We start from the raw sequence: 14,672 nt of genomic DNA, 5'->3' as shown, positions 1-14,672 counted from the left end.
CCATCCGAAGGAAGCCGTGATCAGAGATGTTATGCCTCAGAACATCCTGGCGGCGCCGACTGGGATTGAACCCAGGCCTGCTGGGGTGAGAGGTAATCACGCTTACCACTACACCACCGGCGCCGTTGGCTGTGGATGTTGGTTTGCTTACTTTGACTGTAAATCCAAGCTATTGATTTTCCGTTTGGTTTTTTTTACCTCAAAATCAGCTAAGTTTAAAATCAGCTTTGATTTTCTACTTTGTGATTTTACTACTCTCAAGATCAGCTAAGGTTAAAATCAGCCTTGATTTTCTGCTGTGTAATTTTGCTACTCTCAAGGTAAGATATAATCAGTCGTGATTTTCTGTTTGTGATTTTGCTGATCTCAAGATCAGCAGTGATTTCCGGCCGTTCCTGATTTTGGATTTTTTGATTTTTTACATCACTGAATGGCACACTAATATTTATAGCCGGTGATCCTGCAGCACTCATGCGCTATGTCCGCAACACTTTTAAGCCTTTTCCTTTGACGAAGAGGATTCCCGGAACCGGTGTTTTCGTCGTTAGATATACACTAAACAAAAAATCGATAACCGAAACGATGACATTATGCACTGCGTCCTAGCAAGAAGTACGGTCGACTTGTTTCGCGCTCCGTTGTTTTGGAAGTTTTCTCGGTATTCGCTTGATATAAATTATCAGTTTTTTTCTCACTAAGTGACTCCTGGCATAGTTCCCGGTAAATTGATCGAAAAGTGAGTTTTTTTTAGTAGAAAGTGTCATTTTCGGAAAGAGTAATCCGTGCTATTGGAAATTCGCGAACCAATTTGGGCATCATCGTTGCGTGGTCACGCATACGCGCTTACGCATACCCGCGCACGTATCATCATCATCGAGTGTGAGCACCCGTTTCTACATCTACATCGTTCATCAATCATCGTGCGCCTGTGTGCGCTGAGTACCGAGCCTCGATCAAGTGCACCACAACGAAGGTCATCCACGCGTCTCTTCCAGCCATCTGCGTAAACGCCTACACATATAACGCTCGGTGGTAGTAGTATAGGATTATCAGATAAGTTTTTGTTTTTTTCTTGTTTCTTTTCCTCCTCCATTAGTTAAATTTTCATTTTGTATTTCTGTGTTTGTAGTGTTTTCTGTGTATTGCGTCTGTGCGTTCAGTGGGAGAGCGTTTTGCGCTCCCACTAGTTGAACAAAATGGATGTTTTGTCAGAAGACGACATGGATGACCATTCATCTCAGAAAAATGATGATGTCATCCATGGTTCGTCGTCTCAGTCTGACAATGGGCAGGCTGAGAAAAGCTCCAGATTGCGGGCCTACCCGAATGACTCGACTGGCCCATGGGTTGTCTATTTTCAGCCCAAAAACAAACCCTTGAATGTTGTTCAGATATCTGATGATCTGACAAAGCGATTCTCTGCCGTGACCGAAATAACGAAGGTTAGGCACAACAAACTTCGTGTGACCGTCGCTAACCTGAAACAGGCCAATGAAATTGCTGTTTCCCAGTTTTTCACACTGGAATATAGGGTGTACATTCCAGCCTCTGATGTGGAGATCGAAGGCGTGGTCACTGAGGCGAGCCTGAACCCCGAGATACTGGAGAAGCAAGCGGTTGGCCGATTCAAGAACCCCTTGCTTCCTCCGGTAAAGATACTGGCCGTTCATAGAATGAAGTCAGTATCGCTCAGCGAGGGTAAAAAGAGTTTTACCCCCACAGACTCGTTTCGGGTGACCTTTTCTGGATCTGCCCTTCCTCAATACATCGAGCTGGGAAAACTTCGTCTTCCTGTGCGGTTGTTTGTACCTCGGGTCATGAACTGCCAGAATTGTAAGCGGTTGGGACATACGGCCTCCCACTGCGGCAACAAGGCACGCTGCTCCACATGCGGGGAGAAGCATGAGGATGGCGCTTGCGCAGCTACTGCACCAAAATGCGTGTACTGCAATGGAACTCCTCCTCATGCTCTCTCGTCGTGCCCGGCGTACAAACAGCTCGGGGACAAAATGAAACGCTCCCTTAAGGAACGTTCCAGGCGGTCTTTTGCAGAAATGCTTAAGACAGCCAAGCCATCGACCAACGAGACAAATCCCTTCGCTCTTTTGTCAGATGACGAGTCTGGCTCTGACTTGGCTGAGGAGGGAGTTTCTTTCAGTTTTCCGGAAGGTTCTGCCCGGAAACGAAAACGCATCCGTTCGCGGAAAGTTGCAGATCAAGAACTCCAAATCAGCTTGCCCAAATCAAGGAGTGGTGGAAAAAAGGAGACTTCTACTCCTCCTGGATTCCGCAGAACTGATTATACCCAGGATTTTCCACCTCTTCCGGGGACATCCAAAACCCCTGATGCCCCAATTTTAAGAACAGAAACCCCTTCTTCATCTGGGCTGTTCTCATTTGATGACATTGCGGACGGTATTCTCAAATACCTCAACATTTCTGATCCTCTGAAAAGCATTGTCCTCACATTGCTTCCGACTGTGAAATCCTTCTTGAAGCAATTGACTTCAAAATGGCCCCTTCTTGCAGCTATCATCTCCTTCGATGGATAATTTTCCAAACGAGGTCGGGGATTTGATCACTGTTCTACAGTGGAATTGTCGAAGTCTTATTCCGAAATTAGATTCGTTCAAGTATTTAGTCCATAACAATAATTGCGATGCATTTGCCCTCTGTGAAACATGGCTTTCTTCAGAAATTGATCTCCCTTTTTTTGATTTTAACATTATTCGATTGGATCGTGAGGATTCACGTGGAGGAGGGGTACTTTTGGGGATCAAAAAGTGCCATTCCTTCTATAGAGTGAATCTTCCCGAATTCCCCGGTATTGAAGTTGTCGCATGTCAGGCTACCATTAAAGGTAAGAGCCTTTGTATTGCTTCTGTATATATTGCTCCTAGAGTCTCTGTTAATCGCAAACAACTTTTCGACATATGTGCGGTACTTCCCGCTCCATGGTTGATCATGGGAGATTTTAACTCCCACGGTACAGGCTGGGGGGAGCTGTACGATGATAACCGTTCTACTTTGATTTATGATCTCTGCGACAACTTCAACATGACAATACTTAACAATGGAGAAGTAACACGTTTGGCTGGTCCATCCTCGAATGGTAGCAGATTAGACCTCACCTTTTGCTCTAATTCACTATCGTTGGATTGCACTTGGCATGTAATCCAGGATCCGCACGGTAGTGATCATCTGCCGATCAAAATTTCGATTGCCAGTGGGTTCAACTCGTCAGAATCCGTTAACGTCGCGTTTGATCTAACCCGTAACATTGATTGGACTAAGTTCCAATCCGCGATAGACGATACAGTATCGTCAGTGGAAGAGCTTCCGCCGTTGGAGGAATATAATTTCCTCTCTAATCTCATCGTCGACAGCGCACTTCAAGCTCAAACACGACCGGTGCCGCGATCTCTATTCGTAAGAAAACACCATCGCTCTGGTGGGATCAACAATGCACGGAGGTTTACCGTAAAAAGTCCGACGCGTTTAAACTTTTTCGGAAACGCGGAACACGCGAGCATTTCGACGCATACACATCTCTTGAACGCGAACTCAAGAGCCTCATCAAGGCCAAAAAACGGGGTTACTGGCGGCAGTTTGTAGACGGATTGTCGCGCGAAACGTCTATGAATACGCTTTGGAGTACGGCGCGAAGAATGCGTAACCGGTCTACTAACAACGAAAGCGAGGAATGCTCGGATCAATGGATTCTTAAATTCGCGCGAAAAGTGTGTCCGGATTCCGTGCCGTCGCAGTTGACTCCTCGCGAAACCGCGAATTCGGTAGACGAAATCAGTCAGCCTTTTTCAATGGTGGAACTTTCACTCGCTCTCCTTTCGTGTGGCAATTCTGCCCCGGGATCTGATAGAATCAAGTTCAACTTGCTGAAAAACCTCCCAGACGTCGCTAAGAGGCGCATGTTGAACTTGTACAATCAGTTCTTGGAGCTCAATATTGTTCCCGACGATTGGAGACGAGTGAGGGTGATAGCCATTAAAAAGCCTGATAAACCCGCGTCGGATCACAATTCGTATCGGCCCATCGCGATGCTGTCGTGTATTCGGAAATTGATGGAGAAAATGATCCTTTTTCGCCTCGACAAATGGGTTGAGACGAACCACCTTCTTTCAGATACTCAATTTGGTTTCCGTAGGGGTAAGGGAACGAACGACTGTCTCGCGTTGCTTTCCTCGGAAATTCAGTTAGCTTTTGCTAAGAAAGAGCAAATGGCTTCTGTGTTCTTGGATATCAAGGGGGCTTTTGATTCAGTATCCGTTGAAGTTCTTTCAGAGAAACTCCACGTTTGTGGATTGTCTCCATTTATGAATAATTTTTTGTACAATTTGCTGTCAGAAAAACATATGAGCTTTTCTCATGGAAACTCTACAGCTTTTCGATTTAGCTACATGGGTCTCCCCCAAGGCTCATGTTTAAGCCCCCTTTTGTACAATTTCTACGTTAGAGAAATTGACAATTGTCTTAGTGACAATTGCACGTTGAGACAACTTGCAGATGATGGCGTAGTGTCTATCACAGGGCCAAAAGAGGTTGACCTGCAAGGACCCTTACAGGATACCTTGGACAATTTGTCTACTTGGGCTATTCAGCTAGGTATCGAATTCTCCACGGAGAAAACTGAGTTGGTCGTTTTTTCTAGGAAGCATAGCCCAGCACAACCGAAGCTTCAACTTTTGGGTAAACCGATCACTCATTCCATGTCCTTTAAATATCTTGGGGTCTGGTTCGATTCCAAATGCACCTGGAGATCCCACATTGAGTATCTGAGACGAAAATGCCAACTAAGGATCAATTTCCTTCGATCAATTACCGGAACGTGGTGGGGAGCCCATCCACAAGATCTTCTGACGTTGTACCGGACAACGATTTTATCGGTTTTAGAGTACGGTAGTTTTTGCTTCCAGTCGGCAGCTAAAACGCACATCATCAAGCTGGAACGGATCCAGTATCGTTGTCTTCGTATCGCGTTAGGATGCATGCACTCGACTCATACTATGAGTCTCGAAGTGCTGGCGGGCATGTTGCCTCTATCCGTCCGTTTTTCAGAGTTATCTCTGAGGCTCCTCACCCGTTGCGAAGTAATGAACCCACTGGTGATCGAAAATTTTGAGAAGCTTCTGGAGCTAAATCCTCAAACATGTTTTATGACTTTGTACTACCTATATTTAACACAGGATGTCAGCCCTTCAAGAAATATTCCCAATCGTGTAATATTCTCCGATTTCGGCAATTCAGTGAATTTTGATTTATCTATGACGCAGGAAATCCGCGGAATTCCAGAGCATCATCGTTCTATGATTGCTCCGTCATTATTCGCTGCAAAGTTTGGCCATGTTGATTCTGCAAGAACGTTTTTCACAGATGGATCTCTAATAGAGGAGTCCGCTGGTTTTGGTGTATTTAATGAATTTCATAGCGCCTCTCGAAAACTTGAAGCTCCCTGTTCTGTGTATGTGGCTGAACTGGCAGCAATTCACTACACTTTGGAAACTATTGCTTCACTTCTTCCAGACCACTACTTTATTTTTACGGATAGTCTCAGTTCTGTCGAGGCTATCCGTTCCATTAGGCCGGTAAAGCACTTCTCGTATTTTCTCTTGAAAATACGAGAACTGCTTAGTACTTTATCCGTACGCTCTTTCATCATCACCTTCGCGTGGGTCCCTTCGCATTGCTCAATTTTGGGCAATGAGAAGGCGGATTCACTTGCGAAGGTGGGCGCTATGGAAGGCGACATTTATGATCGACAAATCGCCTATAGTGAATTTTTCTCTATTTATCGTCAGCAGTCGCTCGTTAGCTGGCAACATCAATGGAGTGAAGGGAGCTTGGGACGATGGCTACATTCAATTATCCCTAAGGTGTCGAAGTTTGCATGGTTCAAAGGGTTGGACTTGAGTCGAGACTTCATACGCGTGATGTCTCGTCTCATGTCCAATCACTATTGTCTAAACGCTCACTTGTTCCGTGTGGGGTTGGGAGACAGCAATCTCTGTGAATGTGGACAAGGTTACCAGGACGCTGATCACATCCTTTGGTCTTGTGCGGAGTATCGTGGAGTCAGATCACATTTTTATGATTCCCTTCGGGCTCGAGGTAGACAACCTAATGTTCCAGTTCGGGATATTTTGGCTAGACGCGATCTGGAGTTTATGAAACTCATATATGTTTACTTTAAGGATATTAACCTTAGATTGTAAGTTTGATTAACCTTGTGTTTAGTTTGTATTTTGTACGTGTGGGTTTTTTTTTTCAATGTTTGTTTTCAAGGTGAATAGAAATAATTTCATGCTTTAGGATTAATTAAATAGTTGTATCGTAAACCACATTTCAAACCTCCTTCTTCCCTTTTCCCATCCAAAAATTGTAAATCTCCACTAACCTCGAGACAACCGCGAGTACTCGGTCCAGTTCCTTTAACTTTAAATTTAAGACAGTAATAATGTATAACGCAAAGAATAACTCGGCTCTGTAAAGTTTATTCGATTGAGCCTGTACAAATAAAGTAATTATAAAAAAAAAAACCGAAACGATGAGGAGAAACATGTTGCTCAATGAAGAAACACAACAATCTGCGACAATCTCAACCTGTAGCAAATAATTTGCCGGACTACTTTGTCTGTCAAAGTGTATTTACGAAGCAAAGTAACGCACGTCGTGTCGCATCATAGAGAAATGTAGCACGTCAGTGATATTGATGAAATAATGCAGCACTGGTTAACTGTAACTGTAATGTTTCCCTACGTAGTTGACATTGATGTGAGCTTTCGATGTTGATGTAGTCTAAAAAGTATAACGCCTAAGACATTTACATTTATTTGACGTTATATCTCAATGTGTTGGAGCCTTTATGGGCTCCCAGGGAACGTAAAATTTCCCCTCCATTATGGAACTTTATCATCTTTCTCACCATCATCACGTAAATGTCACATCAATTTTCGTTACAATGCAACCCTGGGCATCGGGCGATCGTTGCTTCCACTACATCAACCACTATAGGACACCACCGACCGACAATGGCACACGCCTCTGCCGTTCAAGTGCACCGAGGAGAAGGAAATTCGCCAACCACACGTCTCGGTTGGTTTGCGGAATGATGGTCGGGAACGCCAGAGTATTCACCGAGAAAATGTTCCCTCGCCTCGCCTCACTCGATACTGGAATATGCCATACATCTCGGGAAATTTTCCACATCATTATGCTCTTTCCGAGGAAGCGAACTTTGGCAGCTGACGCGCGCGGGCGGAACATATGGCATGGAATGGCGGGCGAGAGAACTGCACGTCTTAAGTGACGGAATGAAATGCGATCACGTATGCTTATGGGAGGAATAGTTCGTTGGGCATTCCTTCTCGGTATTGTGGCACGGAAGAACAACATCCAGTTAATATCCAGCACATATCATGTTTCATTCGAGATGGCATCCGGCAGCACTGCCGTCAACTTCAATGCTTTTATGTTTTGCAAAATGTAAACGATTCACTCGACAGGCTTGACTCGGACGGATGGTTTAATGGATTCAATTTACTGCATCTGGAAAGGTTTGTTAACGACAACCAGAAAAACCACAATCCCCAACCGGATTGTGTCACACTGCTGCAACATTTGTCCCATTTCGGAACAATCATGCCGGAAATGGCATGTCATGTGCATATTGCGTCTCACTTCCATCAGCCCTCGACCGATGATGGTCACACAGAAGCCCGGGGGAGTTGAATTTTTGACTTGCCCTGGAGTGGTTCACCACTAGGGGGAAGCTGAAATGGAGATAATCGCTTTTCATCTCCCCAAGTGCCCCGGGGAATTTTCACTTTTCAGTACACTAAGCGATTCCCAAGAGTCACATATAGATACAGGCACGTGGCAGGACGGACAGTCGAAATAGAGATTTATGGACACGTATTTACTTTTATTGCGGGATGCTCCATTTTGCTGTTTCGCATTCCCGGGAACAGGAAATGCTATCGAAGCAGAGCGACACGGGTAGGTACTACTAACGATCGGATGATTTATGGGGAGATAGGGCCATTTTTCCGTTCTCTCGCCCTCCGTCTGGTGGCTTTCAATGGGGTGAAAGAATGAGGAAGGGGTCGGAGGGTGTAGTGATGAAGTAGCGGAAATTTGTGGTCCAGGAGATTTAGGATGACAACAACCCAGGATGGATTAGGATTTTCAATTGTGGTGGAAATTGCTTTACCAACTTCCATTGTGCAGCGAAGATGGATGATGGGATTGTGCATTTGCTTGTAAATTTGATGACTCCAAGCAATGGCATCTCGAGTAGGAATTTGCTACTAGACTTACCTGTTGGTGGAATAAAGGCAAAGATGATCTTCCAGAACACTGTGAGGAAATGCATGATGTAGTCGGAACAGCTCGGGGACGGTGCTTCTTCTCCTTCGTTGTCGCCATCGTCATCCCCTGGAAGTAGTAGAAACGAGATAATCAGTGATTGATGTTGAGGTTAATTTTCAATTTTGCTGGGGCTTTCTGGATGCGTATCCTTGATGAATGTTTGCTCTAAATTGATTGTTTTCCAGATCAATATTGTTCAGTTGTTTGATGAGGGCATACCACCTTGGAAAAAAAATCATGAAACAAATAATGGACATAATTCATAGATCTCATCCCAGACAGCTGCTCTTATTTTCTAATACACTCATAGTTTCCCCAAATGACCACACTGGTTGATCGTTTCAAGACGATACAAAATGTATGGCAAGGTATCCATTTCTGAAAACTAAATCATGGGTTTATTTTTTTCAAAATCATCCTGTTTCTTAGTAAACGAGCTTTCGTTTCTTGGTGTACCGGTATATCTCGATATAACTGTCACTTTTGATATCCGTGTCGATTTTATTTAAATCCAGACCGATGCATGCTGATTAGACTGATGCAAAATTTGACTTTTTCGCTCCACAATACTTAAACGATTCCTAATCGGATCCTGACTAACCTCTCAAAATTTGAACCCCTTTGGTGAGAAACTGAGATGGCACAAACCATTTGAAGTTTGTATGGGAATTACTATGGTAAAACCAAGATTTTTGTTCATGTCTATCTAATAATTCACCATATCGGTCTGCTTCAAAAGCTTTCAACTGTACTTGCAAGAAATTTTTCCAGCTACAACTTTGCCGAAGACCACTTTTTGATTTAATGCAAGGATCGAAAGATATCAATGGTTCAATGCGCTGATGTCTAATGATCATGCTCAAGCAATTGCTCAGCAGGCAACATTGGTGTTTCTGGGGCGTTGAATAGGACACAAAAATCATGGCTACTATGTCACTCTGCAAAATACAGTGTTGCCTACAGAGCAGTTGCTTGATCATGTCATAAGTTTACCAATCTTTTAAATAATTAATAACTTTTTCCTGTCTCGTTTTACATAGAAACGATCTTCAGCAAAGTTTTAGCTGAGAAAATTTTCTTTAATAATGGCTATCGAACTGTTTCGCAGCTCAATATGGAAAAAGACTAGAAGGCAATGAACAAAAAGTTGAGATTTCCCATAGTAATTTACATGTAAATTTCAAATGGCTTGTGCGAAGTCTGTTTCTAACCAAATGAGTTGTAACTTTGGGAGGCTAATCAGGACCCGATTTGAAACCATTTAAGCACTGTGGAGCGAAAAAGTCAAATTTTGCATCAGTCTAATGCTGATTGATTTGGAATCTCTCTCAGCAAGGCGTATCAAATTGCAACGACTGTTCATCTTCGACCTAATCACCGGCAATGTGGACTGTCCCGATCTCCTGGAACGGATTCCATGGAACATTCTTCCTCGTAGATTTCGTAACTCCTCATTACTGGCAATTCCATTCCACAGAACTAACTTTGGATTCAATATCTGTTTTAATTCATGTTTGCGTTCCATCAATGATGTTTGTAATGAGTTTGATTTTACCGTGTCCAAAAATGTGTTTAGTAATAGAATAAGAGGTTTAGATTAAACAAGTTTTACTTTTAAGTAACCAGTCTGTACGACGTAGTCGAAGACGGTGTGCATTAAATAAAAAAAATCATTGCATTTATTACAAAAAACCCATTATTTGTGGACAACCCTAAATACACCCGAATTTTGGATTTGATTGGAAACATTTTTCCGTAATTTATCGACTCTATGATAAGTTTAGAATGTCACTTTCAAGTATCGCTGCAAACCTGTGATCGTTTATATGAAGGTTAAATAAGTTGATCGCACTGATGACGTTTGCTTAATATTGCAGACGCGTATCTTTAATGCATATAGACTTAATTAATTGATGAAGTGCCAAGACCGCCATCATGATTTCATATACTAGCTTGTCAAAAAGCGGGAGCCATTATTATCAATTTCATTTCGTTGTCCAATTTTCCTACAGCCTACACGGCGAATGAGAACGACCCAAATTTGAGTTTAGTTCACTCATAATCGCCAAAAGTGCAGGAACTCAGCGATGAGTAAAATTTGTCTCATGTTTTCCCAGGTTTTTCCAGGATTTTCCAGGGAAAACTTCCCGAATTTGAGAAAAGTAAAGATTGGATTCACTCAGTCTATTGGTACTACTCCGAGACTGATTAAAATTTTCGTCAATTTCCTCATTAGCCGGCAGATTTTTTTGGTTTTCCACTAAGAGAAGAGGTGACAATACGGGGGCGAAAATGAACCACTTTTCTGTCAAACGTGAACCAGCTCCTGATTGGCCGATTTCATGTGCGTAAGATAGAGATAGAGCTATTTTATTTACTTCCTTCTCTAGAGCCGACTACCGTTGACAGGCTTCGTTCTTGGCTCCTCTGGTTCTCACCCGCTCTATCGCGGTTTTTGCTTCTTTTGGGGTATAAAACCGAATTCCACGGATTTCCCGGAACCGATGCCAATGTGTCCATATGTCATCAGATACACTACAACCTGATTTCAGTGATCATAGCTCAATGAAATTATATTTCAACAAACCGTTCGCCGGAATTCACAGATCCGCGTTCCGGAACCGATGCCAAACTGGCCAAAATCATCTGAAATCATCTTCATTCACTTGATTCTACCTATTTGACATGATCTGACATGCCACAAGATACTTTTGCCTGAGATATTACTATTCCTACATAATCGATTTCGAGGACTTCGGGTACCGATAATATCGTAGCCATACATACGTTATGGAAATATCTAAATTTAGTCTTACTAATCATATTTCATCTATCTGATATCATTTGCTGCACCAGACAACCGATTCGCGTGAAAATTTTAAACATTTGGTCAAACTGGTTAAAAAAGTACCAAAAAACACAGACATATTTGCATCTCCCAAGAACGAGGAGGGTTCTAAGGGGGCGGTACCTACGACAAAAGTTAGTTCAACTATTCCCCTTGAATAAAAAGTTTATGAAAATCGTATGAGGCATTGCTGAGAACGAGTGTGTTGAAAAAAATTCGTTCGTCCTGATACTTTGCGGGTTAAAGATTTACGGATAGGTTTGCTACATTATATATGCTGATTTAATTGAAGGACTAGAAAATTAGTTATTACTATCATGGATTTATATGCCACATTCTTCGCGCCAAGGACACCAATGTTGCCTGCTGAGCAGTTAGTGGATCTAGAGTTTGTGTATGAGAGTCACGTCAAGAGAAAAAATGGTACTCGCATCACGGTTTTCGAAAGATTCCTTTCCCTTTCACTTGGCAACAGAAGGCTTCTGCATCAACTTCAAATGACTTCTAGCGAGAAAACAAATTAGCGGCTGTAGTAAATGATTATATCAGTGATTTTGCCGTATTATCTTAACATAAAATATTACAAATTCTTATTACTGAAAACGTATCCCACGACAATTTAATGCTCACTGCGGGGTTATGGCCATTTTTTCGACTATATTTTATATTTTATTGTAATGCCTTCCATAGAGCTTTCATAGCATCGTAATGTTTGTTTACTTTGCAAGATGGATAGCCGGTTTGACAGTTTTACTTTACTCTTGGTGTGACTCATAATACACCGACTGAGCATGTCAGAAGAACATGATCTTTTTAATTTATTAATAACTAATTATCCTGACGTTCTATGAAAATGTGGTCATCAGCAAAGTTGTAGCTGATAAAATTTCCTTTAATATATCCATAACTCATTATGCTGAAGGACTACGAAGATAATAACAAAAACATTACATTTCTCATAGTAATTTCCATATAAACTTCAAAGGGCTAGTGCAGTATAAGTTCACATCCAAATGAGCTCAAATTTGGAGAGAATCATCCCGACCTGGTTTGGAATCGATTGACCTTGAATACTTTGAACCGCCCTAATACACAGACATAAATACATTCCTTATAATTAGATTGATTAACCCCACAAACACTTACCGGCACTGACGGTGAGCGCTTCGACGAATTGTTCCTTCCACGATGAGGTTCCAATCAGGATGGAAGCATTTGCTCGCTGGACTAGCTTATCTACGGTGTTCTGAAAAAAAAAGAGATAAGACATCAAATTTTAGTTAATCACAACAATGTTAGCTTCTTTCATCATTTTGCGCCCCGTTTCGCATCACACCCGCGTGCGACCATACCCTTCAAAATGTGGGAGAAAGAGAGTCGAAAAATATGCTCAGAAAGAGAAACGGATCCGAAACCGAAGCAAACCACCGTTCGTCGACCGCATGGTGGTTCAGTTTAAACCCAGTCGCGTGAAGAGATGGGGTTATTGATCGTGCTGTTTGTCCCACTTTTGGCGGTGGTGATTGCCCTGTTAGGGTATCTGAAATGGATTCAAGGCTACTGGCAGCGTCGCGATGTTCCGGCTGCCCGAAATACGCACATCTTGTTCGGAAATGTGGCCGGAATGGGAACCAAGGTCCACATGGCCATCACGTTGCAGAAAATCTACCGCGAATTTAAGGAACGAGGTTTGGCCTTTGGTGGGTTCAATAACTTTTTTGCTCCCACCATTTTGGCCGTGGATCCGGAGTTTGTAAAGTTAGTGCTGGTGAAGGAGTTTAATGTGTTCCACGACCATGGCTTCTACACGGATCCGGAAAAGGATCCGCTAAATTCTCATCTGTTCAATCTGGATGGTGCGCAGTGGCGCGTGATGCGCCAGAAACTTTCGCCGACGTTCACCTCCGGAAAGATGAAGATGATGTTCGTTACGGTGCAGTCAGTGGCGGACGAGTTGAAAAAGTATGTGGAATCGAACTACCACCGAGAGGACTTGGAGATACGGGACCTGATGCAACGGTTCACCACGGATGTGATCGGGAGTGTTGCGTTCGGTCTAGAGTGTAACTCGTTTAAGGATCCTGACTCGAAGCTGCGCAAGATGGCGGCTAAGGTTTTTGAGCTATCACCGAAAATACTGTTGCAGATTTTCGTTGGGATTCAGTTCAAAGGATTGGCTAGGTGGCTGAAGCTTAAGGTAACCGATGATGAGGTGGAGAATTTTTTCATGGAACTGGTTAAGAGTACGGTGGAAATTCGCGAGAAGGAGCAAGTGCAGAGAAATGACTTCATTAAGCTACTGCTAGAGATTAAGAACAATGGAAAATTGAGCAATGCTCCGGATTCCGGTGGTGATGGGCTGACCATGAACGAATTGGCTGCGCAGTGTTTCGTGTTTTTTGCAGCAGGCTTCGAAACGTCGTCCACTACAATGAACTTCTGCCTGTATGAGTTGGCGTTAGCAGAAGACATCCAGGATCGTCTGCGGGAGGAGATCAACGAGGTGCTTGGAGAAAATGATGGCCAGCTAACGTACGATGCGTTGATGAAGATGGATTATCTGGACCGGGTGTTAAACGGTGGGTTTATGTGATTTACCATTCAATGTCCATTAATTCTTAATTCGAGTAATTTACAGAAACTCTTCGGAAGTATCCTCCATTGGACAACACATTCCGAATGAACAGCACAGACTACACCGTCCCGGGAACCAACTACACCATACCTGCTGGAACGTTTGTCCAAATCCCTATGTTCGCGCTTCAGAATGATCCCGATCACTTCCCGGACCCGGATCGTTTCGACCCGGATCGCTTCCTTCCGGAAGTCGTCAAGTCTCGCCATCCTTATGCGTACGTTCCTTTCGGCGAGGGACCACGCATCTGCATCGGAATGCGATTCGGCGTGATGCAGGCCAAAATTGGTTTGGTCAGCTTACTACAGAGCTTCAGATTCCGTGTCAACTCACGTACCCTAATCCCGATGGAGTTCGAACCTGCTTCAGTGACTTTGAGTCCGAAAATTGGAATGTATCTACAGATTGAGCGCGTCAAATAAAGTCGATTTCTCCAGTAGAAAAGTAAGAGGTTGTATCCAAGACACGACCGTAGATTTGACGTAGGATTACGTGCTCGGTATCAATATTTGGTGACTATGGGAAACCACTATTTGCAGGCAATCGGTGAGTTGGACATTTGTGTAATTTTCAATAGTGACATATTAAAAATTCAAGTTTTAGCAGCTTGGTACAAAAATTACCAATCGATTGGCTTGTTTAGAATTAAAATCCATCCGCTATTGACAGAGTTATAAGTGGTCAAAACCTGACCACTTTTCGTAGCGCGGTCGATTTTGGTGTTTTAAAACTGCACTCCCAATATGTTGCCGAAAGACGTAATCCTACGTCAAAACAAAGTCCATGGTTAATGATTCACGTATT

General features: G+C 43.1%; 2 protein-coding genes across 4 annotated transcripts in view; one reads left to right on the top strand and one right to left on the bottom strand.

Moving 5' to 3' along the window:
* Calx (sodium/calcium exchanger 3) overlaps positions 1-14,672 on the bottom strand; it is a 771,840-nt gene that overhangs the window by 60,134 nt on the left and 697,034 nt on the right. For all 3 annotated transcript variants that reach the window (XM_065224018.1, XM_065224021.1, XM_065224020.1), the window contains exons 5-6: positions 12,380-12,479; positions 8,335-8,451 (exon numbers count right to left, since the gene is read on the bottom strand). In XM_065224018.1, the coding sequence (XP_065080090.1) occupies positions 8,335-8,451; positions 12,380-12,479 (217 nt within the window). The remainder of the gene's footprint in view (positions 1-8,334; positions 8,452-12,379; positions 12,480-14,672) is intronic.
* Positions 12,690-14,312, top strand: LOC135702937 (probable cytochrome P450 6a14). Its single transcript, XM_065223991.1, has 2 exons — positions 12,690-13,812; positions 13,872-14,312. The coding sequence occupies exons 1-2, from the start codon at positions 12,711-12,713 to the stop codon at positions 14,288-14,290; spliced, it is 1,521 nt and encodes a 506-aa protein (XP_065080063.1). The 5' UTR covers positions 12,690-12,710; the 3' UTR covers positions 14,291-14,312.

The sequence above is a fragment of the Ochlerotatus camptorhynchus genome, unplaced genomic scaffold (genome assembly GCF_037179485.1).
Source record: "Ochlerotatus camptorhynchus isolate MF236.1 unplaced genomic scaffold, CSIRO-AGI_Acam_v1.1 ptg000203l, whole genome shotgun sequence".
Classification (NCBI taxonomy): Eukaryota; Metazoa; Arthropoda; class Insecta; order Diptera; family Culicidae; genus Ochlerotatus; species Ochlerotatus camptorhynchus.
Note: the sequence above shows the minus strand (reverse complement) of the source record. Positions and strands in the feature narration are given on the sequence as shown.